General features: G+C 37.3%; 1 protein-coding gene across 7 annotated transcripts in view; it reads right to left on the bottom strand.

Annotated features, from left to right (window-relative positions):
* DNM3 (dynamin 3) overlaps positions 1-25,912 on the bottom strand; it is a 515,120-nt gene that overhangs the window by 342,698 nt on the left and 146,510 nt on the right. For all 7 annotated transcript variants that reach the window (XM_012765123.2, XM_012765124.2, XM_076000385.1 and 4 more), the window contains exons 5-8: positions 8,937-9,035; positions 8,213-8,373; positions 4,298-4,440; positions 1,700-1,835 (exon numbers count right to left, since the gene is read on the bottom strand). In XM_012765123.2, coding sequence (XP_012620577.2) covers positions 1,700-1,835; positions 4,298-4,440; positions 8,213-8,373; positions 8,937-9,035 — 539 coding nt within the window. The remainder of the gene's footprint in view (positions 1-1,699; positions 1,836-4,297; positions 4,441-8,212; positions 8,374-8,936; positions 9,036-25,912) is intronic.

The raw sequence follows: 25,912 nt of genomic DNA, 5'->3' as shown, positions 1-25,912 counted from the left end.
AGCCTGACTGTCCATTTTCCTCCTCGCACTTCATGCCGTAGGCCAGCGAATTGCTTCAGGTGTCTATCCACACCCTGTGGCCACACAGCTCGGAGCTTTTATTATTCCTCCCTTTTTGTCTGGAACATCCGCTTCTCCTACCCCTACCTCTTCCTGCTCAACTAGTGGCTCATCCTTCCCAACCCCGCTGGGGAGTCTGGCTCCCTTACACGTTTGGGCTGGGATTGAAGTCTGTGGGCTGTGTTTCCATAGCACTCTGTGCTGAAGTTTTTCACTTTACTTAGCACATCTTAATGAAACTATCTATTTACTCATCTGCCTCCCACACCAAGACATAAGCACCCACCTCTTTGTAAGCGAGGCAAGTAGCACAGGCCCTAAACTACTTAACTGCCTGTTGGGCATTTTACACTTCGCATGTCCAAAACAGAACTCTTGATTCACACCTCCACAAACACAGCTTTTCTTCCGGTTCCCTCCTCTGATGGGCACCACCATTCACTCAGCTGTGAAAGCCAAAGCCTTGGGAGTCATCTCGAATCTTCCTTCTTCTACTCCCCATATCAATCCAAGCCCTATCAATCTGACCTCTGAAATTCCAGAGCCATCCATTTCTCTCCACCCTCTCTTGCCAGGGCATTTTTACCGGGAGGATAAAGAAGTTTAAGGACTTCTCCTTTGCACTAGCCTCTTCTAAGACCCTGTGCCTAACTGTGTGTTTATAAGTTTATATTCCTCTTGCCTTCAAAACTGTAGAAGCTTCAGGTCCTACAGAAAATGAACCCACCCTGGTCTGGCCCCACTGTTTTCCTGACTTTACTTGTCCTTTGCTCTTTTACAATCCAGCAGGCATAATGTCCTTTTAAAATAGTCAACAAAATCGAGGCACACCTTTGCTTAAAACCTTCCTGTAACTTCCCATTATTAAATGTAAACATCTGACCTCAACCTAGAAAGCCCTGCAAGAACTGGACACTTCTTTCCTCTCCGAATTTATGACTTACCCCTGCTTTGGGGTTTTTCCCCATCAAGGTCAGACCTCATCCTGCCAGAATCCGTCACATGCCCCTCCCCCTCCCCCAGCCACGTTGGTTCTTCACCTGCCTCACTCCTTCCTGCTTGAGGGCTCTGACCCAGGTTTCTGCTTCCGCTTTGAATGGCCTTCTTCCCCAAGATCCCTTCCTTCCCCAGATTGTCACACGCCTGATCTCTTCATGCCATTCTGGGCACGGTTTAGATGTCCCCTGCTCAGACAGAACTTTCCGGAAAACCCTATAAAAGTGGCTCAACCAGCCCTCATCTTTCACATCATGTTACCATAAAAGCACATGATATTTTCTCATTTTGCCTCACTTTGTCTAAAATAGACCTTCTCTGTATTGATCACTGGCACCTAGAGCTTTGGTGAGTAGAAGGTGCCGAAGAAATATTTTTAAATTAATTAGATAACAAATAAACACCATAGGGAACTCAATTAGTATTTCTTGAAATAACATGAAATGTAGTTAAATCCCATTAAATAAAGCCAGAATCATCAGTAATATTTCTCTCCTGAATTTCATTGCCTGAGTGTGGAGATTTCTGTTCAAAGAACTGTCTTAGTCCCATACCACTCACACAATATTTTATCAAGAGTTTTGTAAAACAGAATATGGAAATGAGTGGAACAAAAGAAAAAAAACACACATTTGGTACAAACCTTTACTATCTCAAAAGGAAAGCGTTCATGGAAAATACGATTGATTTTAGCGCCACCTGAGAGCTCCAGGGTGTCCACTTGATCCCCCGACCCTTCAATTCTCTTCTCGAAGTCCACAGCAAATTGCTGAACCATCCTGTAATTGTGACAGAGGGATACCTTTGAGTTAGGGTCACAAGCCTTTGCACTCCGCATTGTGCTTTACTGTGGTTATTCTGAGTGTCATTTCCCTGCTGTCCTGGGTGGCACCTACCGGCAGGATGAACAATGCACTGTACTTAGCACTCAGAATGTGATTGCGTGGAATACACATTGTTAAGATTTATTTTAGACATTTAATTAGAATAAATATTTTTAAAATATCTATTTCTAATTGCATTCTTTTCGTGTGGTTGCAACCATAAAGTGGTATTCAAAGAATACTTAAATCAAAAATTAAAGTTAAGGCCGGGCGCGGTGGCTCACGCCTGTAATCCTAGCTCTTGGGAGGCCGAGGCGGGCGGATTGCTCAAGGTCAGGAGTTCAAAACCAGCCTGAGCAAGAGCGAGATCCCGTCTCTACTATAAATAGAAAGAAATTAATTGGCCAACTGATATATATATAAAAAATTAGCCGGGCATGGTGGCGCATGCCTGTAGTCCCAGCTACTCGGGAGGCTGAGGCAGAAGGATCACTCGAGCCCAGGAGTTTGAGGTTGCTGTGAACTAGGCTGACGCCACGGCACTCACTCTAGCCTGGGCAACAAAGCGAGACTCTGTCTCAAAAATAAATAAATAAATAAATAATTAAAAAAAAAAATTAAAGTTAAGCCATAAAATTTTATGTAGAATAGTCAAATAAACCTCAGCTCCCACGGCACCACCACGGCCCAGCTCCAGGGGCTCCAGGTAGGCCCCGCACACTCCGTGAGCTACTCCTCCTCCCGACAGTGTCGCAGCCTCGGTCTCTCCTCCCAGCCTACACATTCATCCTAGGTGATCTCAAGGCTGCCATGGCTTCAAGGGTTATCAAAAAATTAGTTTTCTTAATTAAGAGAGCAGCCCATATGCCCAACTGTCTAGCTCGCATTTATCTCCTCTCAGCTGCCTTGAACTCAAACACCCAAAACTGAGCCTCTCAGCTTCTCTCACCCCCAACCTGCTGATTCTGCTGCATTTCTGAATTTCCCCTCACAGTGGCTGGCACCACCCCCCACGGCAGGGAGTCTGGGGCATCCTGCACGCCTCCCTTTCCCCCACCCCAGTTGTTGGTCATCCCCCTCTTAACGTCCCTCGGACCACCGACCCCTTTCTCTTCACCCCACCCCACCCCCACACTGCCTTGGTCAGCCCTCAGCAGTGCCTCCAGGGATCACCGAAGCCACCTCTAGATGACCACCCTACGTGGGGCTTCTCCCCATCAAGGAAGGACCTCACCCTGCCAGAACAACACAGATTTACGATCCCATGCCCCTACCACCCCCCCACAACCAGCTCTGGCCTTGTCTGTCAATGACTCCTCACAATTTGATAATAAAATCAAAATTCCTTAACCCATCCCCCAAGATTCTTTACGGTCTGGCCCCGGCCGACTCTTCCACCCATCACTCACCACTCACCCCATGTGCCTTCCGAGCCAACCATGTGGAAGCCATTTGCACTTCCCCAAATGTCCCATGTCCCTGTGCCTTTACACTTGTTTTTCTTTCTGCTCAGGACACCATTCCCTCTGCCCCTTGCTGCTTTGCCTGGCTAATTTCTATCTGTCCTCAAGATTCAGCCTGAGCACTAGTAGAGCACAGGTGTCCTGGGATGAGTACGCTGGGCGGGAGTGCTCTGGTTGGGAGGATCGGACACAAGTCGCAGCATGGTGATAAAGGGGCAGACTTGGAGCCAGGGGGCAGGGGGAGAGAATAAACGTACAAGATATAACAAGCTGTTCTCTCTCTGGTAACCCTGCTACCCTACCCTGTGTCCCTTGGGGATAACGGTAATAACCTGAGGATAACATGGGAAGATAATAAAGGAATGAAAAGATGTTTGGTGATTCCCACGTTTGCATTTTTAAAGGCCTACATTAAAAGCATTACCAAAAAAAACAAAAAACAAATTTAAATATGGCCTTATTGTCTATACTTTTTAAAACTAAATCCTTGGTTCTCATTCCACTGAAAAATACACATAGATAAATTACATAAAATAATTGAAATAAAAGTTAATAAGTACAACTGACATCAATAGAAACAGCTGAAAAATATTAACACAAATGACATTTTCATCTGTATTTACCCACTTCGAAGACTAAGGACAAAAAATCCTGCTGAATTATCACTACTAGTTTTACTCACCAAATCTAGTTTTAAAAACACAATTAAATTGGGCACAGGAATGGGCATGGAGATTGTTAAATTAATAATTACAGAATAAGATCAATAATTATTCTTCAATAAAACATGAAGATTCAAGGGTGACTGTGTAACATATTTTACTTGCTGCTTCTGTTAAACCTAGAAAACAGCATGACAAATAGACTAAAGCAAAAGCAAACTGAAGAAATTAGAAGAAATCAGAAACCGAAGAAATTAAAAATGCTGAACACAGGAAGGGAAAGGTGACGTACTGCAGTAGTGCTTTGGTCTTCCTGGTGGGGTCCTCTGGCTTGAAGTTTTTGTAGGCTTCTACTTCATGTTCTATGGAGAGCAACTGTCCCTGTAGTTTGTTCCTGAAGTTTGGCAGGGTATCGCGAATGTGGTTGGTAAGTTGCTAAATAAAACAAAACAAAATCATACACACATATAGCAGATTGAACGTTAACTGATGAGATAAAAATCAGCCTCCACCATTTTCCTAACATTCAAAACTTCAAAAATCATATACACATCGGAGACTATACAGATAGACAGTAAGAAGAAACATCATCTCTCTCCTCCACTGCCCCTCGGAGATGCTCAAAATTTCTTCAGTTAGGGTCACTCACTTGCTATCTCTTTATGTCTGGGAAAACCCTGTCAAAATGCAGCTAATGTTACTAAGGAGGCTGCCCTTAGCATGGATTGATTGATAGCTGCCCTTAGCAAGCACCTCCCTTGTAGAAAGGGACCTCCGGTTAGAATGTGGTAGAAGGGAAGGAAGCTGAGAGTTACAGGTGCTGCCTGATGTTCTCGAGCCTACACGGCTTACCACACTGATGGAGCTCAGGTAGTCAGGGGTGCCACACGTCCGGCCAGCTGCTAACTTTCTCTACGCCCTGCAGCTCTGGCAGGTGCTTGCTCGTACTCCACCTCTAGGCCCCAGTCTAAGTGTGGTTGGTCACTGACCTGCGCCCTCGCCAGACTGACTATAAAATGTCCATGATGAGTAGGGAAAGCTCTCTGTGCTTCCGACACCACGACCTGACTGTCTGCTGTTCCCACCACTGAGATCAGCCCGTGCCATAAGCTCTCTAAGACACTGCCTAAGCATAGACAATTCATTAAGAACAAAGGTGAGATAAAAACCCAGATGTTCACCTCTCTGTTTTATGTTCTATTACAATGCAGTTAAAAGAAAGTCCTAATTAAAAGAGAGAAAAAAAAAAGATAACCTTCGTGAACTGCTTAAGTAATAAGCTTGAAATCAATCAAGAGAAAGAATATAAACTTCCTAGAAATGCACAAAAAATAAAAATAAAAGGAGAATTAATATATCCAGATTGGCTGAAGAAGAAAATTATTTTAAATCATCTATATGTTATCTGAGGTTACCTGAATATATCTATTCAACAAATCTATAGTTAATTAACTGTCGATAGTTTATGACTATGTTATTCTCTTGCCCACAGTCACGTCAGGCCCTGGCGTGCTGTTGAGGCTAAGAAGCAGGCAACACAAGAATGGAGGGACCACGTTCCAATAGTAATGTCACAAGAGACAAGGACCCAAATCTAAGAGTAACAGCAACCACCTGACTGCCATATGAGCTGTTAAAGACTAAAAACACCCGATTTCCACCTTTTGCTTATATTTCCATAGCAAAGCAACGTCATGGACCACTCTTGGCTTCCTAAAACACTTCTTTCCTTGGCTTCCATGATTTCAGCTCCTCTAATTTTTCTCCTACCATTCAGAATATACCTGCTCCATGTCCTTGGACAACCCAGCCTTCTCATCAGACCAGTAATTATTGAAATTCCTCAGGTCTGGGTTCTAGGCCTCTTCTTTGTTCACTCTCTATTCTCTCCTAAAGCAATCTCATTCCATGCATGGCTTCAATAAACATCCAAACAACTGCAGCTGCAAAAACATTGTCTCCAAATAGGGCTTCCTATCTTTGCCGTGGGCATGCACATTTGACCACCTGCTAGGTTCTCTTCTTGGATGTGTCAAGGACACTTCAACCTCAACGTGTCCAAAATCAAGTACCTGATCATCTCTTCACGGTTCCCCACCTTGGTGACTTCGTAACTATCTGGATGCTCAAAAGTTAACTTTGACCATCTTTCCATCGCCCAACGGTACTCATCTACCACCAAAATCTCAACTTTTCTATACATTTCTCAAATGTGCTTTTTCTTTCATCTCCACTGGCCCTAACCAAGACCAACCTACCACAATTTCTGACTTTGACTTTTAACTGATCTTCCCAGTTTTGCTCTTAACCAGTCTACTCTTGATCTTCCTGTCTGCAATACCATATTCTTTTTGAACCCACAGATCTGAACGTGTTGTTCCCCTACTCAGATCCCTTAAATGACTCCTCACTGCTCTTTGGATAGGAGTAAAAATTCTCAACTTGGCCTGTAAACGTTATGGGATCCGGCCACTGCCAACACCTCCAACTACAACTCCTATACCTCAGTCCTTTTCCTCTGTCCTCCAGCCACAATGACATTTCATTCAATTCCTCAAACACCTCTTGCCCTTTTCTAGTTTTTCCACGTAAATTGTCAGAGATATTGGTGCATATTGTATCAGCAATAAAATTATCCTAGTTTCAAACTAGGATAAAGGTACTTGAAGGAAAATAGAGAGAGAATGATCATCCAGGAAAGAAAAACTCTTCAGTACAAAATTCATTCAATTTTCAGTCAATCAGAATCCAAATATGTCATAACTTGGGGGTCACCTGTAATGACCAAACAGTCAGTCATCTAATATATATATTAGAAACAGGATCTTGCTACATTGCCCAGGCTGGAATGCAGTGGCTATTTACAGATGTACTCATAGAGCACTACAGTCCCAAACCCTTGGCCTCAAGCAATCTTCCTGCCTTAGCCTCCAGAGTAGCTGGGACTACAGGTGTGAACCACTGCACCTGGCTACATATTCACATTTTTAAAATGATAGTAACTATAGTGCTGCCTTATAGCTTCCAAATACTCATTTTACCCTTAATTAAAAGGTATAAAATTTACAGTATTCTGTGTTACATCTCTTAATATAGAAATATAACATTGCTTTTTATTTTCTCAAACTTCTTCAGTTGTTTTGCCTAAATGGTTCAGGTACAATGTCACATATTGTGACAGCCTCTACTGATACCTTCAAGGAGATAACAACCAGAATTCGATAACTACTTAACTTCATAGACAGAAGTTGAAGCATAACTTATGAGAATATTTTTGAAGAAAGCTGCCCACCATATAAAGTCAATGTTATCAAAACTCACTGAGGGGCCCTGAACTCAATGACAATGACACTTGTCGTGACACTTAACTCCAATAGGGGAAGTTATTACGGAAGTGGGTGGAGGTTTTATGGAAGAAGTGTGTATGGTGCATGGAGGGGAAGAGTGGAAGGCCCAATTCTAATTTATCGTAGGGAAAGGGGGTATCTGGAAAAACTTCTTAGATGAGTGGAAATCAATGATTAATCAAGATTTGTTGTTTTGAAGATTTCAAATTCAGAAATAAAAAAAAAAAAACCTCAGTGGAAATCATGCAGGAGGGAGCGGAGACAGGAGAGGGGGGAGAGGGGAGGGAAAATCCAACCTAACGGGTGCTATGAACACCACGGGAGTGATGGGCACACCTATAGCCGGGACTCAAGCATCACAAAAATGATCCGTGTAACCTAAAACATTTATACCCCCTTAATATTTGAAAATTTAAAAAAAGATTCCAAATGTCAAAAAAAAAATTAATCTTAATGCCATAAAAAAATTTTAACAGAAAATCTAACCTAGCCATTATGGATTGGTATTTCAAAAACAGATCCTAAGAAGTCAGCTATTCGGAGCCACATCAGTTTAACTTCTTAAGATAACTACATATTGTGAGTGAATGAATACTAACATGCATACCCCTGTTCATTGCTCCTGAATAAGTATGTTTCTACTTTGAGCACTGTCCTTTCAATAATATTAAGGTGAATTCTGTTCATTGAGAATGGCAACAGTGTGGAGCTAAGTATTCATATTCATTTTTAAAATTTCTATCATTTAAGTTGAATGTCTTGTTTTGGAAAAAAAATAAATTTAAAAATAAGAAACATGGATTCCAGCAGTCACTTACATATTTCATAATTGTTCTTGCTGCTCAAAAGAATGTTTTTACCTGATTAAGGACCTTCTGCAGGTGTGGGGTGCCCATCCGGTCAGCAAGGTGTCTGTAACCCGGGTGCGAAAGAAAAAATTTCCTCTCTGCCAACATGGCTGCCTTAATGTCCTTCTTCCCATCTATGTCCTTCTGGCTTCTGTTTACCACCCCCACGTAACCTGAAACAAAACACAAATCTATGCAGTTGGGGACACTTATTGCTGCTTATTCTGGGAAGACGTCAAAGCTCTCAAACAGGCTAAGAAAGGCAAAATTAGTCTTCGGGCTGAAGCCGGGGTTCCTTCACAAAACTCAGTAGGAAACATCAGTACTTAACAAAGGGTGCTGATTTGGCTAATGATAATTTTTTAGCATCAGCACAATAATAGCTCATTTTAAGAGATTTACCTCTCTTGGCAGTTTTATCATATAGCAGGCAAGTTAATATCAGACTTAGAAGAGAACAGTATATGATTATGCATTCTATGATGAATATTTATAACCTCCCTCAAACCTTTTCCTTTTTCTGCTTTCTTATTCCTGTTATTTTAAGGAATAGTTCTCCCTTTGGGTCATTTTTTAATACATCATATGGGAACACAGTGCCATTCCATAAAAGGTATAACTAATATAAATCCATTCCTTACAACTGAGGAGGCATTAAAACCAAGCCTCCCAGTGGCTTCCTGATCATTTCTCTGCCCTGTCATCAAGGAGTCTTGTATAGACCACAGCACATTACCCCTGCGAAGAGGCAGCAGCTTGTTCTCTAGGACATCCCTGGCATCTGTTCCTTCATCCATAAGATCCAGTTTGGTGATGACTCCAATGGTTCTCAGACCTGAATCAGAAACAAACCCAACATCACACAATTGGGAGAAAACTATCAAGTCTTGGAGACATGTATGTCTGTATGCTAAATGTAAAGCACCTTCCTAGGGCTTTTCCTGTTCCTGTCTTACTGTGTTTTCTAATCTACTGCTATACCAGTCTGGTGATTTTAATAGGATGAGGAGGAGAGGTACAAAACCAAGAGAGAAAAACAAATAGCCATATCACCAAAACACTTCTAAATATATGTGTTTATTTTGTACCATGCATAAAAGAAAATTATACATTTTCATTTTCCTCCCACATATTCCACCTCATGTGGATGCTTTAAATTTTTATGTATTACATTATTATTAATAAAAGCAAATAAACACATAGGCCATGCATGGGCCAATGATGAGAGTGTGTCATAAACCAAGCATTATTACTGATCCAGTTCTGGACTCTTGAAGTCAAAAAAATTAAAAGAAGAAAATCAGGTATAGGACAGTGTCATCACCAAAATACACCTGCAAGTCTCACAGCATCTACCATGCCTTAGAAAAGGAAATACGATGCAATGGAAAGAAGACTGAACTAGGAATTGAGGCTTGGATTCTAATCTCAAGGCAAGTCACTTCTCTCTCCAGTTTTCCTCATCTGTACAATAAAGAGTAAGAAACCATGATCTCCAAGGTAATAAAATAATGTAAGAACCCAGGTATTTTTTGCAGTACATCATATATATAGTATTTGTCCTTTGCTTTATCCATTATATGAAATGAACGATATTTGCCTAGTTATTCATATTGTTAAATGCATTTCTTTGGATAATATTTGCCTAGTTATTCATATTGTTAAATGCATTTCTTTTAACTGGACTTCCAGTTAAATGCAGTTACTTGAACACATAGATTTATCTTTTATCTGAAATTACTCAAACAATAGTGGCTAATATTTATTAAGCCAGCTATGGTTTTAAGTGGTTTATATGAGGGCTGTCAGAAAGTATCCAGCCATGTAACCATTCTTGTTATATTAATAACGGCTGGATACTTTCCAGACATCCTCATATGTCTTAACTCATTTAATTTTAAAAAATAGTCCAACTACTATTTTTTGAAGATGAGAAAATGGAGGCAGAAAAAGACTACATGACTGTCTAAGGTCATACAATCATATAGGCAGTGGGTCCAGGCAGTCCTGCTCAAGAGCCCATGCTTTTAACCAATAGAATGCTCCACACAGTAAAAACATTTAAAGAAAAAAATAATTGAAACAAAAAGGTCAAAGAGAATGAGATAGGACCACAGAAAAAATTTGAAACTGGAAACCTAGAAGGTTGACTGCTAACCAACTTAACAGATAAGTGAAAGAGGAAAACCACATTCAAAAAAGCCAACAATAGGAGAAGCCCAGAAGCATGATAATTTGTATCACAGCATAGCAGAAATGCTCAGGACCTGGAGGACTAAGAGCTCTGAAAATAGTAGAGAGGAGTGGTGAGATCCTGTCTATAAACAAAATTTTTTTTAAAAAAAATCATTGAGACCAAAAAAAATCTCAATAATTAAAAATACGAAAGCAGAAGTGAAAATGTTAGTAGAAGGTTTGGAAGGCAAAGTTGAGGAGTTCTTCCAGAAAACAAAATGAAAAGTAAATAATAGAAAAGGAAAAATAGTTTTAAAAACTAGAGATAAGATCCAGAAGATCCAATATTTGAATAAATGGCATTCCAGAGAGAGAAAATCAAACAGAAACCATTTAGGAGTGGGGCAAATTCTATTAAAGAAAATGTTCTATAAGTGAAAGATGACTTTATGGAATGAATGAACTCAACAAGTGTCCAGCACAAAATGAAAATATACACACATGAAATACAGCACACATTAGTATTTTCAGATTTCAAAACACTGGGAGGGAACAGTAAAAGATCCTAAAAAGCTTCCAGAGAAGTTAAAAAAAAAAAAAAAAGAAAGGAAAGGTTATCACAAAAAAAGGATTGGGAATCATTGCAGCATCAGTCTTCCCAGCAGCAAACTGGAAACTAAAAAAAAGTGCAATGTTTTCAAAATTCTGAGGGAAAATTAATTTTTTTTTTTTTTTTTTTTTGAGACAGAGTCTCGCTTTCTTGCCTAGGCTAGAGTGAGTGCCGTGGCGTCAGCCTAGCTCACAGCAACCTCAAACTCCTGGGCTCAAGCGATCCTCCTGCCTCAGCCTCCCGAGTAGCTGGGACTACAGGCACAAGCCACCATGCCCGGCTGATTTTTATATATATATATATATTAGTTGGCCAATTAATTTCTTTCTATTTTTATGGTAGAGACGGGGTCTCGCTCAGGCTGGTTTTGAACTCCTGACCTTGAGCAATCCGCCCGCCTCGGCCTCCCAGAGTGCTAGGATTACAGGCGTGAGCCACCGCGCCCGGCCGGGAAAATTAATTTTTAACCTATACTTCTAAATTAGCAAATAAATATGGCAGTAGGAAAAGATATTTTCAGACTGGAAAATCTCAAAATATTGTATTTCTTTTTAACCTTTTATTAGAAATCTGATAAAGGATGTGTTCCACAAAACTAGGAAGCAAATTATTAATAACAGCGGAAGACATGAGATCCAGGAAGTAGGTGTACAACCAAGAAAAGAAAGCAATTTTCAGGATAGTGTAGATCCCAATAGAAGGCCAAAAGAGCAGTCAGTATCTACTGGAATGAGAGAACACAGAGGTCTGAAGAGATGTCTTCTTCCCCCAAGGAAAAAAACAAAAGTGATAGAATATCTAATGCTTAATGTTTTTAAAGATACTAAGAGATTGAGACTTCTGTAGGAGAGGTTGGGAATGTGAAAGTGATAGATATATAGAAAACTATGTAAACAAGCAAACAGAAAATTATCAACATCATAGACAGCGTCATGCACGAAAGAAATTTTCATCATAATTTACCACATAGCTTGCCTGTGAATATATTTTCAAAATTATAAAAATTTATTTACCAAAATATAATTATATCATTATATTAGTAGGATGGAGGAGGGGAAGTATATATGTGTGTGTGTAAGTATGGGAGAGGAATATAAGACAGCAAAATCCTCCTCCTCTACAGTAGGAAGTCAGAAGAGAGTATCTCAAATTAAAAAGAAAAAAGAGAAACAAGAAATAGTATTAGAAATAGATCACCTAGAAATATGGAGGTTATACAAAAGGTATAACACATGCATAATGGAAATACCAGAAGGAGAAGACAGAAAGAAACAGATATTTGAAGTAATAATTACTGAGAATTTCCCCAAAACTACTATCAGACATTAAACTACAGATCCAGGAAGCTTAGAGAACAGCAAGCAGGATAAATGCCCCAAAAAGCATATTATATTTTAAATGCAGAAAAACAAAAATAAAAAATGTTGAAAGAAACCAGAGGGAAAAAACATCTTATCTAAAGAGGAGGACTTCAAAGATACAATCTGCCAAAACTGCACAAGAAGAAATAGACAATCAATCGGAGGAGGCCTATATTAATTAAAGAAATTGAATTAATAATAACATTCAAAGATGAACTATATATTACAAATGGTGCTGTCAAGTCTTGAGGACTAATTATAGTGACTTTCTTTCTGTCTTTGCAATCTCTTAGCAGATTGTCTGTGATTTACTTCACATTCTGGCTTAATTGTGAAATAAATCAGTTTTCTTTCTATTCTACCATTGTGGACAGTTATTCTGGGTTTGGAAACTATTTTCTTTTTAATTATGTTTTCCAAACACTGTCCAGAATTACCAGACATGATATAAACATATTAGGTGCCCACCAGACTTCACGTTAGAGGGCCTTTCCTTCTCAGGTTTCCAGCTACAACCCACAACTGTGCAGCAAAGTGTATCTTCAGACCCATATCTGACTCAGAGACCATGGGGCCCAGAAACCCAGCCAGGCTGACCCATGTGCATGCAGTAGGCCTCAGAATATCAATTCCATCTCCCTTTTGCCCAAATGCCCACAAAGGTACAGAGGACACCTGCTGCTTCCCTACTCCTCCAAAACCTAAAGCTGCAGCTTCAAATTGTGAATCCAGGTCCTCAGATGTAAGAAAAAAAGGAACTTTTATTTGATAATGGCAGGTTCTTTTAATTATTATGCCAAGAGAGACTCAATTATGTCCTTTTCTTCCCTTTAAGGTGTGTATTCATCTCTTGAAACTGGTTGTTTTTGCCTCAAGTAGCTGTAAATTAATCTAATAATGCCACACCAGAGACTATAACTCACACTCTATAGTTTAACGATGCACAATCACTAATCAATTTTATTCTGTAAACCAATTAGAATTGATGAAAAACAATTTTTTATCAGCCCATTCATTGTCTCCCTTCTTTGTCTTTGAAATTCCTCTTGTAATTGCTGCTAATCAGAGGGTAGAGTCAGAGAAATTGGAATCTGTGCTTCTGGGTTGCAGTCCTCAACCTTGGCCCAAATAAACTCTCTATTCACATTAAATAACAATAATAATAACAACCACCTTCAAAAACAGAAAGTACCAGGTCCAGATGGGTTCACTGATGAAGTCTACCAAATATTTAAAGAAGAAATCATACTGATTCTCTACAGTCTCTTTCAGAAGATAGAATCAAAGAAAATACTAACTCATTCTGTAAAATCAACAATATCCTTCACCAAAATCACACAAAGACATTAAAAATATCTCTCATTAATATAGGTGCAAAAATCCTCAACAAATTATTAGCAAGTCAACTCCAACAATACATAAAAAGAATTATACACCATGACCAAGTGGGATCTAACCTAGGTATGCAAGGTTGGTTAGACATTTGAAAATCCATTAATTATATTCTGCCACATCGACAAGATAAAGAAGAAAAAAAATCACATAATCCTATCAAAAGATGCAGAAAAAATATTTGACAAAATACAATACCCATTCATGATTTTTAAAAGCTCAGCAAAACATAAATAGAGGAGAACTTTTTCAACTTGATAAAAAACATCTACGAAAACTTTCCCACTAAGATTAGGAACAGAACAAAGATGTTCTCTCTCACCACTACTTTACAACATTGTACTGGAAGTCCTAGCTAATGCAATAAGATAAGAAAAGGAAATTAAAGGTTTGTAGATTTGGGAAAGAAGAAATAAAACTGTTTTTGTTCACAGATGACATGAGCATCTATGTAGAAAATTCAAAATAACTCACAAAAATATTTCTGAAACTAATAAACAATTATAACAAGGTTAAAGGATACAAGATTAATATATGAAAGTTAATTTTCCTATATACCAGCAATGAATGAGTAGAATTTGGAATTAAAAACATATTATCATTTACATTAACACCCCCTAAAAATGAAATAGTTAAATCTAACAAAATATGTGCAAGATCTATATGAGAAAAACAACAAAATTCTGATGAAAGATTTGAAAGAAGAACTAAATAAATTATTACGTTCATGAATAGAAAGACCAATACTGCAGATATCAGTTCTTCCAAAAATCTATAGATTCAGTGAAATCTCAAAATCCCAGCAAATTGTTTTGTGCATATCCACTAAATGATTCTCAAGTTTATATGAAGAAGAACAAAGTTGGAAAACTGACACAATCCAACTTCACGACTTACAGTAAAGCTACAGTAATCAAGATAGTGTGGTACTGTTGAAAGAAAAGACAAATAGAACAATGATACAGAATAGAGAGCCCAGAAACAGACCTATATAAATACAGTCAACAGATCTTCAACAAAGGAGCAAAGGCAATACAATAGAGCAAAAATAGGTTTTTCAACAAATTGTGCTAGAACAACTGGACACTCATGTGCCAAAAAAAAAAAAAACACTAGACACAGATCTTACACCCTTCATGAAAATTAACTAAGTGGATAAGAGACCCACAAAACCATAAAACTGCTAGAAGATAACATAGGAGAAAACCTACATGACCTTGGTCATAGCAATGACTTTTTCTTTTTTAAGACAGGGTCTCACTCTGTTGCCCGGGCTAAAGTCCGAGGCATCATCATAGCTCACTGCAACCTCAAACTCCTGGGCTCAAGTGATCTACTTGCCTCAGGCTCCTGAGTAGCTGAGACTGTAGGTGCATGCCACCATGCCAGGCTAATTTTTCCATTTTTTGTAGAGATGAGATCTCACTATGTTACTCAGGCTGGTATTACACTCCTAGCCTCATGCGATCCTTCCTCCTCAGCCTCCCAAAGTGCTAGTTTTATAGGTGTGAGCCACCATGCCCGGCCTGCAATGGCTTTTTAGACACAACACAAAAGTCATAATCTATGAGAGAAATAATTGATAAGTGGGACTTCGTTAAAATGTAAAAGTCCTGCTTGGCAAAAAAAAAAAAAAAAAAAAAAAAAAAAAAAAAAAAAACACAACAGTATCAAGAGAGTGAGAAAACAAGCCACAGACTGGAAGAAAATATTTGGGAAAAAAAACACATCTGAAAAGAACTATTATCCAAAATATACAAAGAACCCTTAAAACTCAACAATAAGAGACAAGCAATTAAAAATGGGAAAAAGACCTGAAAAGCTACTTTACCAAAGAATATAAACAGATGGCAAGTAAGCATATGAAAAGATGCTCATCATCATATGTCATTAGGAAATTGTAAATTAAAACAAAAAAGAGATGCCATTATACACCTATCAGAATGGCAAAAATCCAAGACATTAACAGTACCAAATGCTAGCAAGGATGAGGAGTAATAGGAAGTCTCATTTGTTCCTGGTGGGAATGCAAAATTGTACAGTCATTTTGGAAGATAGTTTAGTGGTTTCTTACAAAAACTCCTTGGTATTTACCCAAATGAACTGAAAACATGTATACACAAAAATCTTCACATGTGTATTTTTGTTTGTTTGTTTGTTTTTCACATGTGTATTTATAGCAGCTTTATTCATAACTGCCAAAACTTGGAAGCATAAAAAATATCCATCATAGGTGAATGGATAAACTATGGTATATCCAGACAATGGAATATCATTCGGCACTAAAATGAAATGTGCTATTAAGTTATGAAAAGACATGGAGAAAACTTAATCGTAGCCATTACTAAGTTAAAGAAGCCAATGTGAAAAGGCTACATACGGTATGATTCCAACTATATGACATTCTGGAAAAGGCAAAACTATAGACTAGGTAAAAAGCTTGCCAGGGGCTAGGGGGAAGGGAAGGATAAACAGGTAGAACACAGAGGATTTGTGAGACAATGAAACTGCTCTGTATGAAACTACAGATACATATTATTATATATTTGTCCAAACCCATAAAATGTACAACACCAAGAGTGAACCTTAATGTACACTAAGGACTTTGGGCGATAATGATGTGTCAATATAAGTTTATCAATTGTAACAAAGGTACCAGGGGTGGGTGGGAGTGGGAGTACATGGGAACTCTCTGTACTTCCCGTTGGATTTTTCTGTATACCTAAAACTGCTCTAAAAGATAAATTTTGTTAATTAAAAAATATATAATACATGTAAACTATGTGACACATAAAAGCTACTCAATAAATAGAAAGTGTGATCTCACCAATGCCGCCTACCTACTCTGATTCTAGGCGCCAGTCAAACCCAGTGACTTTCAGTTCTCCATGGGACTGTGGATTCTTTCTCCCTCACCTAATGCCACCCATCAGCTCTATCTATCCTTCCTTTCTTTTTTCTTAGTCAACTCCTACTCATCCTTCAGGCCTCATCTACAGGTGCTTAATCAGGCTCCCACAGTGTAATTCAGAGCCCTTTTTTGTGCCCTCAAAGCTCCCCAGGTGCACTAAAATCATAGCTCTTAAATAACACTGGTTGTCTGCTTACATGTCAGTCTTACGTGCTAGCCCACGATCTCTTCAAGGACAGGAACTATATCTAATCTATACATTTTAAGCGATTCACATGCCAAAAACAGAGGGAACTCAATAAATATTTAGTTATTAAGTAAATAAATTAATGAAAAACAAACTTATTTATTTTTGCTGGAATCAGATAAGAATAAAAATACAAATTCCAGAGAAAATACATAATACCACTGCACATTACCTACTTTTGTTGTCAGCACATGATTATTCTGTAAGAACACTGCCATTTCTTCCATTTATGTATGCAACTAAATTATAAGCACAGTGTTGTTTCATCTAATTAAGAAATGGGACCTAACTAAGTCACGAACCGCATTAGTGGTTGCCAGAAAAGTAATCTGGAACACTGTGTACACTGAAACGACAGCAATGAAAAAATCTATAGAGAGTTAATGTAAAAAATGTATACAGCAAAATTTAAAACAGACTTAGGAAATTAGATGTCCTTCAGTTGATATATTTTTTTGTCTTGGATTTTAGTGGGATTTGGGGAGGGTGATTTGAAATAAATGTCTGGCAAAGATTATGGAATATTTTATTTCTGAAAGCAATCAGTGATGAATAGGAAGAGTTTCATTTTTTTCTGTACATTTTCCATAAACATTATTTTCTTGTTGCTTTCAACAATTCTGAATAACAGTTTTCATTTTCAAAATCACCAAGTAATATTACTGCATGTGATACTAGGTAAAATGTTTTTAAAATAATAGAAAATATAAAAATCACCTTCACTATGGTGTCAGATACTATCTTGCTCACCAATATAGTCCAGATTCTAGTAAAGTATTTGGAAGATTTAATATTTGTAGGAGGAGGAGAGAGAAGAAAAAGAAGAAAAAGAGGGAAAAAGGGAAAGGAGAAAGACTTACTTCAGAAATAAGAAAATCTAGATACAAAGTGGTTCTTTCAACAAAGATTTACACTCCAAGACAGACTAAGGCATGAAGAAACAAACAAACAAAAAAGAATCCACATGCATTTAAATATCCTGCTAATTTCTCCACCTGAATCCATTTTCTTGTTCCTTGGCACACAGCTAAATTACATTTCCAAGTTCCCCTTACAACTGGGTCGCAGTGTCCCTTACATTATGCCTGTGATTGAGGGCTAGCTAGTGGAATCGGAGCAGAAGTGATATGTGCCACTTTTAGAGGTGGTCTATGTAACTACACACATATGCTCCTGCAACCTCTTTTGCTTTCCACTTTCTAACTCTAACCATGGTAAGTCTCACAGTCCCTAAGAGTGAGTGACAGGATGGAAAGATCCTGGATCTCTGAATGACATCCTGGAGAAGAAACACCACACCACCCTGAACATCCACCTAAGACTGTTGTTTGCACCATTACATGTTTGATTCTACTTATTACCATCTAATAGCAGAAACAATGGTACTTTAGAGAAGAGAGCTGCCACAATGAAAACCTGACTTAGCAAAGTTAGGTGGCAAGGAAACAAACATTGCAAGTTAGAAAGATGAAGATTCACATTATACGGTAGTTGCATATTTTGTAAACCTGCTGCATGTGATAACTTGTAACGTAGACTAAGTGCGTCCTGAAAGGAGAAGCTGTTGGAAAGATCCAGAATGTTAATTTGTCTTGATTGTTTCCTGATGCTTAAAGCAAGGGATTTAAGAATAAGTTCATTCAAGATATTTATCATTTTGCAAGCAGAAATAAAAGAGATTAAAGAATGTCTAAAATTTGAATTTATTCCTTTTGAAAAATCCAACTGTTCTTGTAACTCAAACAATAGAAAAAGAGATTGAAAAGGCTCTAAGCAACAAAGGTCCCCTAAGAATTTTCAGTTAAACAAAGGGTTCCGTATTTTCTGCTTTGGACTATAAGAGATTAACAGAGTTCAGGCACACCTTTCTTCTATAAACTACTAGAAAACTGGATGGAATATATGAAACAATATATGTCACTTTCAAACATTAAACAATAAGTTGCACAGGACTGAGATACCTGAGAGAAGAGAAACAAAGTAAGTTGTCAACTTGCCCACTCTCTCTTGGAGGCACTCTCTGGACCACAATGCAAGGAGGAAAAATCCAAGGAGAGTTCAAGGGGACCAAGTCACTTTTCAAAATAGTCTACAAGATAAAAGGGAGCCATAAAAGAAAGAGCTCCAGAAATTTTCACAGGGGTCCACTGAGTCTTTGTTTAAATACATGCATGCACGAGGTATAGCTCCATATGGCTGGGCAAAAAAATAAATTCCAAGAAGCTCTTAGCTAAATAATTCCCAGAGCTTACAAGAAGATGGTAATTGTTTAAGTTCCCACCAGCTAGAGTGAAAAGACCTTGTTGAATATGAAGCATTTAATAGACACCAGAAGAGTCAAATCTCAGTAAACTCTACTATAGACCTGCCCTTTCAAAAAAAAAAACCTCTAAAATTAAGCATACAAAAGTCAAACTGATCTTCAAGTAATATATCTACCTGTAAAATAAAGTCCAACACATTTTAAGAATATGGTAAAATTCAGCATTCAATTAAATAAAATTCAAAATATCCAGCATTCAACCAAAAACCACTAGACACATGAAAAATAAGGAAAATATGACTCATAATCAAGGGGGGAAAAATCAGTCAATAGACTCTCACCTAGAAGCAATGGAATTCACAGATGACATTGAAACAGTCATTATAAATGTACACAAAACTCTCAATGATATAAAAGAAAACATAAACATAATAAGTAAAAAGAATAATAATAGAATAATAGTTGATGAAAACTATAAACTCACAGATATAAAAACTCAAAGAACACCAACCACACAAAAGGAATCACACCAAGGCACACCATAGATAAATCGCTAACACCAATGACAAAACAAAATCATAATTGCAGAGGAAAAATGAAATTAAACAAAAGACACAAAGAATAATTGTAGATGTCTCATCAGAAATTATGAAAGCAAGAGAACATTAGAAGACATCTTTAAAGTGCTAGCAGAAAAAAACAACTATCACCTAAAATACTATATCCAGTAAAAATCTCTCTCAAAAATAAAGGCAAAATGATGACTTTTTAGACAAACAAAAGCTGAGATAGGCCGAGGCGCGGTGGCTCACGCCTGTAATCCTAGCACTCTGGGAGGCCGAGGCAGGCAGATTGCTCAAGGTCAGGAGTTTAAAACCAGCCTGAGCAAGAGCAAGACCCTGTCTCTACTATAAATAGAAAGAAATTAATTGGCCAACCAATATATGTATAGAAAAAAATTAGCTTGGGCATGGTGGCGCATGCCTGTAGTCCCAGCTACCCGGGAGGCTGAGGCAGGAGGATTGCTTGAGCCAGGAGTTGGAGGTTGCTGTGAGCTAGGCTGACACCACAGCACTCACTCCAGCCTGGGCAACAAAGCAAGACTCTGTCTCAAAAAAAAAAAAGAAAAAGCTGAGATAATTTATTGCCAGAGACCTATACTACAAGAAATCATAAAGGAAATACTTCAGGCTAAAGAAGCATAATACAAATTGAAAACTCAGATCTACACAAAGGGATAAAAAAACCTCTGGATATGGTAAATGCAGAATATTTCTTTCTCATTTTTAATATATTTAAAAGATGGTTGATTACTTGAAGCAAAAATAATGACCATGCATTCTGGGTGACATTTATAACATATGTAGAAGATATAACATGTGATTTATATATAGAGAGAGATTTATAACATATGTAGAAGACAAATAGCAAGATGGTAGGCTTAAATACAATGATACCAATAATTATACTGAATGTAGAAGATCTAAATACTACAATAAAAAGGCAGAGATTGAAAGTTTGGATAAAAAAACACCTAAGCAAAAGTTTACAGAACTGAAGCAGGAAATGGGCAAATTGACAAATATAGTTAAAAATATAACATTCCTATCTCAGTAATTGAAAGAACAAGTCAATTAAAATAATCAAGAGGTATACAAGATTTAAACAACACTATTAATATCAACAAACTCAACCTAAAGTACATTTATAGAACACATCACCCAATAACAGTAATTCTACTCTTCTACATATTCTACTAATACACATTCTTCCCAAATGAACATTGGTCATTCATCAAGATGGACCACACATGATACTATCAAACAAATCTCGATAAATTTAAAAGGAATAAAATCATACAGAAAATAATACCATAAAGTTATTTGGAAAATCCCAAAATATTTGGAAATTAAAGAACCTATCTCTAAATACCCATGGCTCAAAAAGGAAGTAACAGGGAAATTTTAAAATATTTCATACTGAATAAAATAAAACCTCCCCATATCAAATGTGTGCAATGTAGTTAAACTAAGGGCTTGGAGGAAAATATATAGCTTTGAAATGCTACTGTTACCAAATAATAAATACTTAAAACCAGTGATCTAAGTTTCTATCTTAAGAAGCTAGGGAAAGAATAGCAAATTAAATCCAAAGTAAGTAGAATGACAAATAGTAAAGATAAAAGTAGAAGTGAATTAAATAGAATACATATTAAAAAGATACAATCAATTAAATCAAATGCTGGTTCTTTCAAAAGATCAATAAAATTGTCTATTTTCACTCTTTGACTCCACAGTATACTGGAGGTCCTAGCTAAAGCAAGAATACATTGAATGAATAAGATTGTAGAGAGTAAAAGTTTCTATTAATATTTACAGACAGCATTGTATATGTAGAATATTTCAAAGTACCTACAAAAGGCTACCAGACCTAATAAGTGAGTTTATTAAGGCTACAGAACATAAGGTAAATATACAAATAAAAGCTGTATATCTATATGTTGGCCACAAAAAATTGAAAATTTTTTCTTAAAGTAAAATTTATAATAGTATCTAAAAATATAAAATACAAAAAATATAAAATATAAAATAAATAGGGGCTACATTTAATAAAATGTATGCAAGACATGTATACTGAAAATTATAATATCCTACAGAGAAGACCTAAATAAATGGAAAGAAATACCACGTTCATTGACTAGAGCATTCAATACTATTAAGTCAATTCATTCCAAATTGGTCTATAATAGTGCTATTCAACAGAACTAAATACAATAATGGAAATGTACTATATGTGACCTTTCCAATACAGAGCTATTAACCACATACACGTGGCTATTAAAAACTTGAAATATGGTGAGTGTGACTAAGGAACTAATTTTTAAATTTTAATTCATTTTAATTAATTTAAATTTTAATAGCCACATATGGATAAAGCCTAGCATTTGACAGTACAGCTATAGATTTAATGTAATTCCCAAACTAAATCCCAGTACATTTTTTGTAGAAACTAACAAGCTGATTTAAAAATTTAAATGAAAAGACAAAAATATCCATTATATTCAAAGGAATGAAAAAAAATCCATACTCTATTTGATTTCAAGTCTTACTATAAATCTACAGTAATTAAAACAATGTGTTATTGGCCTAGGAATAGACAGATGGACCAATGGAACAGAATAGTGAGTCCATAATTATAGATATAAATATAATATATATTAAACCTATAATAAATTCATATATATACACACATACATATATAATTTGTTTCAGACAAAGATGCCCACATAATTAAATGGAGAAAGAATAGCCTGTTTGAAATAAATGGTATTAGAATAATTACATATCCTGATGGAAAATAATTAACTCTGACCTTGACTTCACACCTTATACAAAAAAAAGATCCCAGTTCTAAATGTAAAGCTAAAACTGGGCCAGTAGAACAGAATAAAGACCACAAATCCACACACTTGCAGCCAATTGATTTTTGACAAGGCACCAGGAACACACACTGGGGAAAGGACAGTCTGTTCAATAAATGGTGCTGGGAAAACTGGGTATCCACATGAAAAAGAATGAAATTAGATCCCTCTCTCTCACCATATACAAAAATCAACTCAAAATGGATTAAAGACTTGAATATAAAAGCCAAAACTATAAAAACTACTAGAAGGAAACATAGGAAACTCTTCATGACATTGGTCTGGGTACAGATTTTTTGGGTAAGAACACTAAAGCACAAGCAACAAAAGCAAAAAGTGGACAAATGAGATTATATCGAACTAAAAAGGTTTTGTACAACAAAGGAAATAATCAACAGAGTGCAGAGGCAACCTACAGAGTGGGAGAAAATATTTGTAAACTATGCATCTGATACGGGGTTAATATTCAGAACATACAAGGAACTCAACTCAATAGAAAAAAAACTGATTAAAAAAATGGGCCAAAGACTTGAATAGACATTTTTCAAAAGAGGACATACAAATGACCAATAGGTACATGAAAAAATATTCAACATCAATAATGATTGGGAAAATGCAAATCAAAACCACATGGAAGCTGGGCGTGGTGCCACATGCCTGTAGTCCCAGCTACCTGGAAGGATCATTTGAGCCCAGGAGTTTGTGACCAGCCTGGACAACACAGTGAGATTCATATGTAATAAAAATAAGGAAAAAAAAAAAACAAAAAGAAAACACAAAGAGATACCAACTCATCCCAATTAGATTGGCTATTATCAAAAAGACAAAAAAATAACAATTGCTACATATGGATGTGGAAAAGTGGAAACACTTATGCATTGTTTGGTGGGATGTAAATTAGCATAGCCATTACGGAAAAGAGTATGGAGTTTCCTCAAAAAATTAAAAAGAGAACTACCACATAATCCAGCAATCCCACTACTGAGTACTTATCCAAAGGAAATGAAATCACTATGCCTGAGAGATATCTGCATGCTCATGTTTATTGCAGCACTATTCACAATAGCCAAGATATGGACTCAACCTAAGTGTCCATCAACAGTTGAATAAATTAAAAAAGTGTGGTATACATATACAATAGAATACTACTCAGTCATAAAAATAAATAAAATCCTGTCATTTGCAACAACATGGAAGACCCTGAAAGGCATATGTTAAGTGAAATGGGCCAGGTACAGAAAGACAAATATTACATGATGCCACTCAAAAGTGTAATCGATTATAAAAAAAACTGATCTCATAGAAGTACAGAATAGAATATTTCACAAAAGAAGATACACAAACGGCCTACAAGAACATGAAATTATGCTCTGTATCAGTACTCAGAGAAACACACATCAACACCACCAGACGTTATGATGACAATTAAAACTAGCCAAGTGTTGGTGAGCATGTAGAGCAACTGAAACACTCATATATTGCTGTTGGGAATAAAAATTGTACAACCACTTTGGGGAGCAGCTTAGTGGCTTCTTAAAAATTTTAAACATACATTTATCCAGCAATTCCAGTCTTTGGTATTTTCCCAAGTGAAATAAAACATAACACGGAAAAGTTATACATTAATATTTATAGCAGCTCTATTTGTAATAACCCAAAATTCAAAATAACCTAAAGATCCATCAACAGGTAAATGGATTGATAAAATATGACCTATTCACACAATGAAATACAATTCACCAATTTAAAAGAATGACCTACTGAAACATGCAGCAGTATGGATGAATCTCAAAGACATCATGCTCAGCAAAAGAAGCCAGGCACAAAGAGTACTTACTGTATGATTCCATCTGCATGAAACTCTAGGAAAAATAAATCTAATTTTTAGTGACAGAAAACAGAGCAATGATTTCCTGGAGCCATGAATGGGTACCAAGATAGAGACTGACTGGGAAGTGACATATGGAACCTCTATGGGTGATGGGAACATTCTACATCTTGGTGGTGGTGTTGGTCCATGGCTGTACATTTGCCAAGTTCAGACTTTACACTTGCAGCGCGTACCTCCCTACCCAAGCCTGCTGTCTCGGTAGCCTCAAGGTAACCACAGTAAGTTGAAAGAGAAGAGGGGGGAGGTATTGACAGCAAGGCAACAAAGAAATTAGATTTAAGACCTATGTCCAGGGAAAATGTTTTTGGGTACAGTTATTTGTACATGGAATTAGCTGGAAGCAGATAGTTGGGAAGCTGAGTTTTTAAATTAATTGAATTCACAAAGAAACACAAAGCCTGGCCTGGAAAAACCTTTGAGTCATAAAACAACCTTCATGGCGCCAAGTTTTCACAAGGCGGCGGCAGGCCTCGAACGCCGTGCATCTCTCAAGGAGGTCACAATTCCCGTTTCTACTTCAGATATGTCATAGAAGATGAGGAACAAGGAAGAAACTTCCAGAATTTGGAACCCTGGAAGAGCAATGAACAGACAAAGGGGTTCCTCCCAGAAAGCACAATTAGGATTGAATCAGGGGACTTGTCTGCCCAGGAGCATCCGCCACTGCTGAGGACCTGGGAGCTGAGGCAGTTCCCACGCTCACCTTTCTCACACAGGAGTTCACACCGCAGATAGTAACTAAGCATGCTCCACACAGCCCTCAGCAATCTATCTGGAATCCTGAACAGATCACTGACTGCTGACCACAAATGTCCTGGCCAGAATACCATCAGGGGACCCTGTCAGCAACAGCAGAGAAACTCTTTTAACTGATTGCAGCTGGTTAACTTGTGACTAGTTAATACCACCAGATCTCTCCCATTCAATGTTATCCTTCACTCCCAAGCCAAATCTAAACTCCTATGGTCATCTGTTCTCCCTGAACAGGAATTTCTCCTACAGCAAGTTTCCATTAAGTCAATTGGCTCTGCTGGGACCTGCTAAATAGAGAACATGATTTGCATTATACAGACCACGACAGGCACCATTACCAGAAATTGGAATTTTCTTGTTTTTTTACAATTACAATTGTAATTGGCTCTTTAAAAAAACAAGGAAAATACACACGCAATTGCATAGTTAATACAACTGGTTTTTGAAAGGGTGGCTCTGGCTTTGTGCATCATAATAGGTTATAAAAGCGATAACCCAGCAATGGGCAAAGAGTCTTGGACAAATTATAGTGCTGGCAGCCATAAGAAAAAATGGCAAGATGGAAGTATAGAGCAAAGGCTAACTTTGCTGAGTGAGATTTAAGTCTAATAGGTATACACTTCGAACTGCTACAACAATTGATTTCTTAAAGTCTTTTTTTTTTTTTTTTTTTTTTTTTTTTGAGACA

Source organism: Microcebus murinus, chromosome 2 (assembly GCF_040939455.1).
Source record: "Microcebus murinus isolate Inina chromosome 2, M.murinus_Inina_mat1.0, whole genome shotgun sequence".
NCBI classification, from domain to species: domain Eukaryota; kingdom Metazoa; phylum Chordata; class Mammalia; order Primates; family Cheirogaleidae; genus Microcebus; species Microcebus murinus.
Note: the sequence above shows the minus strand (reverse complement) of the source record. Positions and strands in the feature narration are given on the sequence as shown.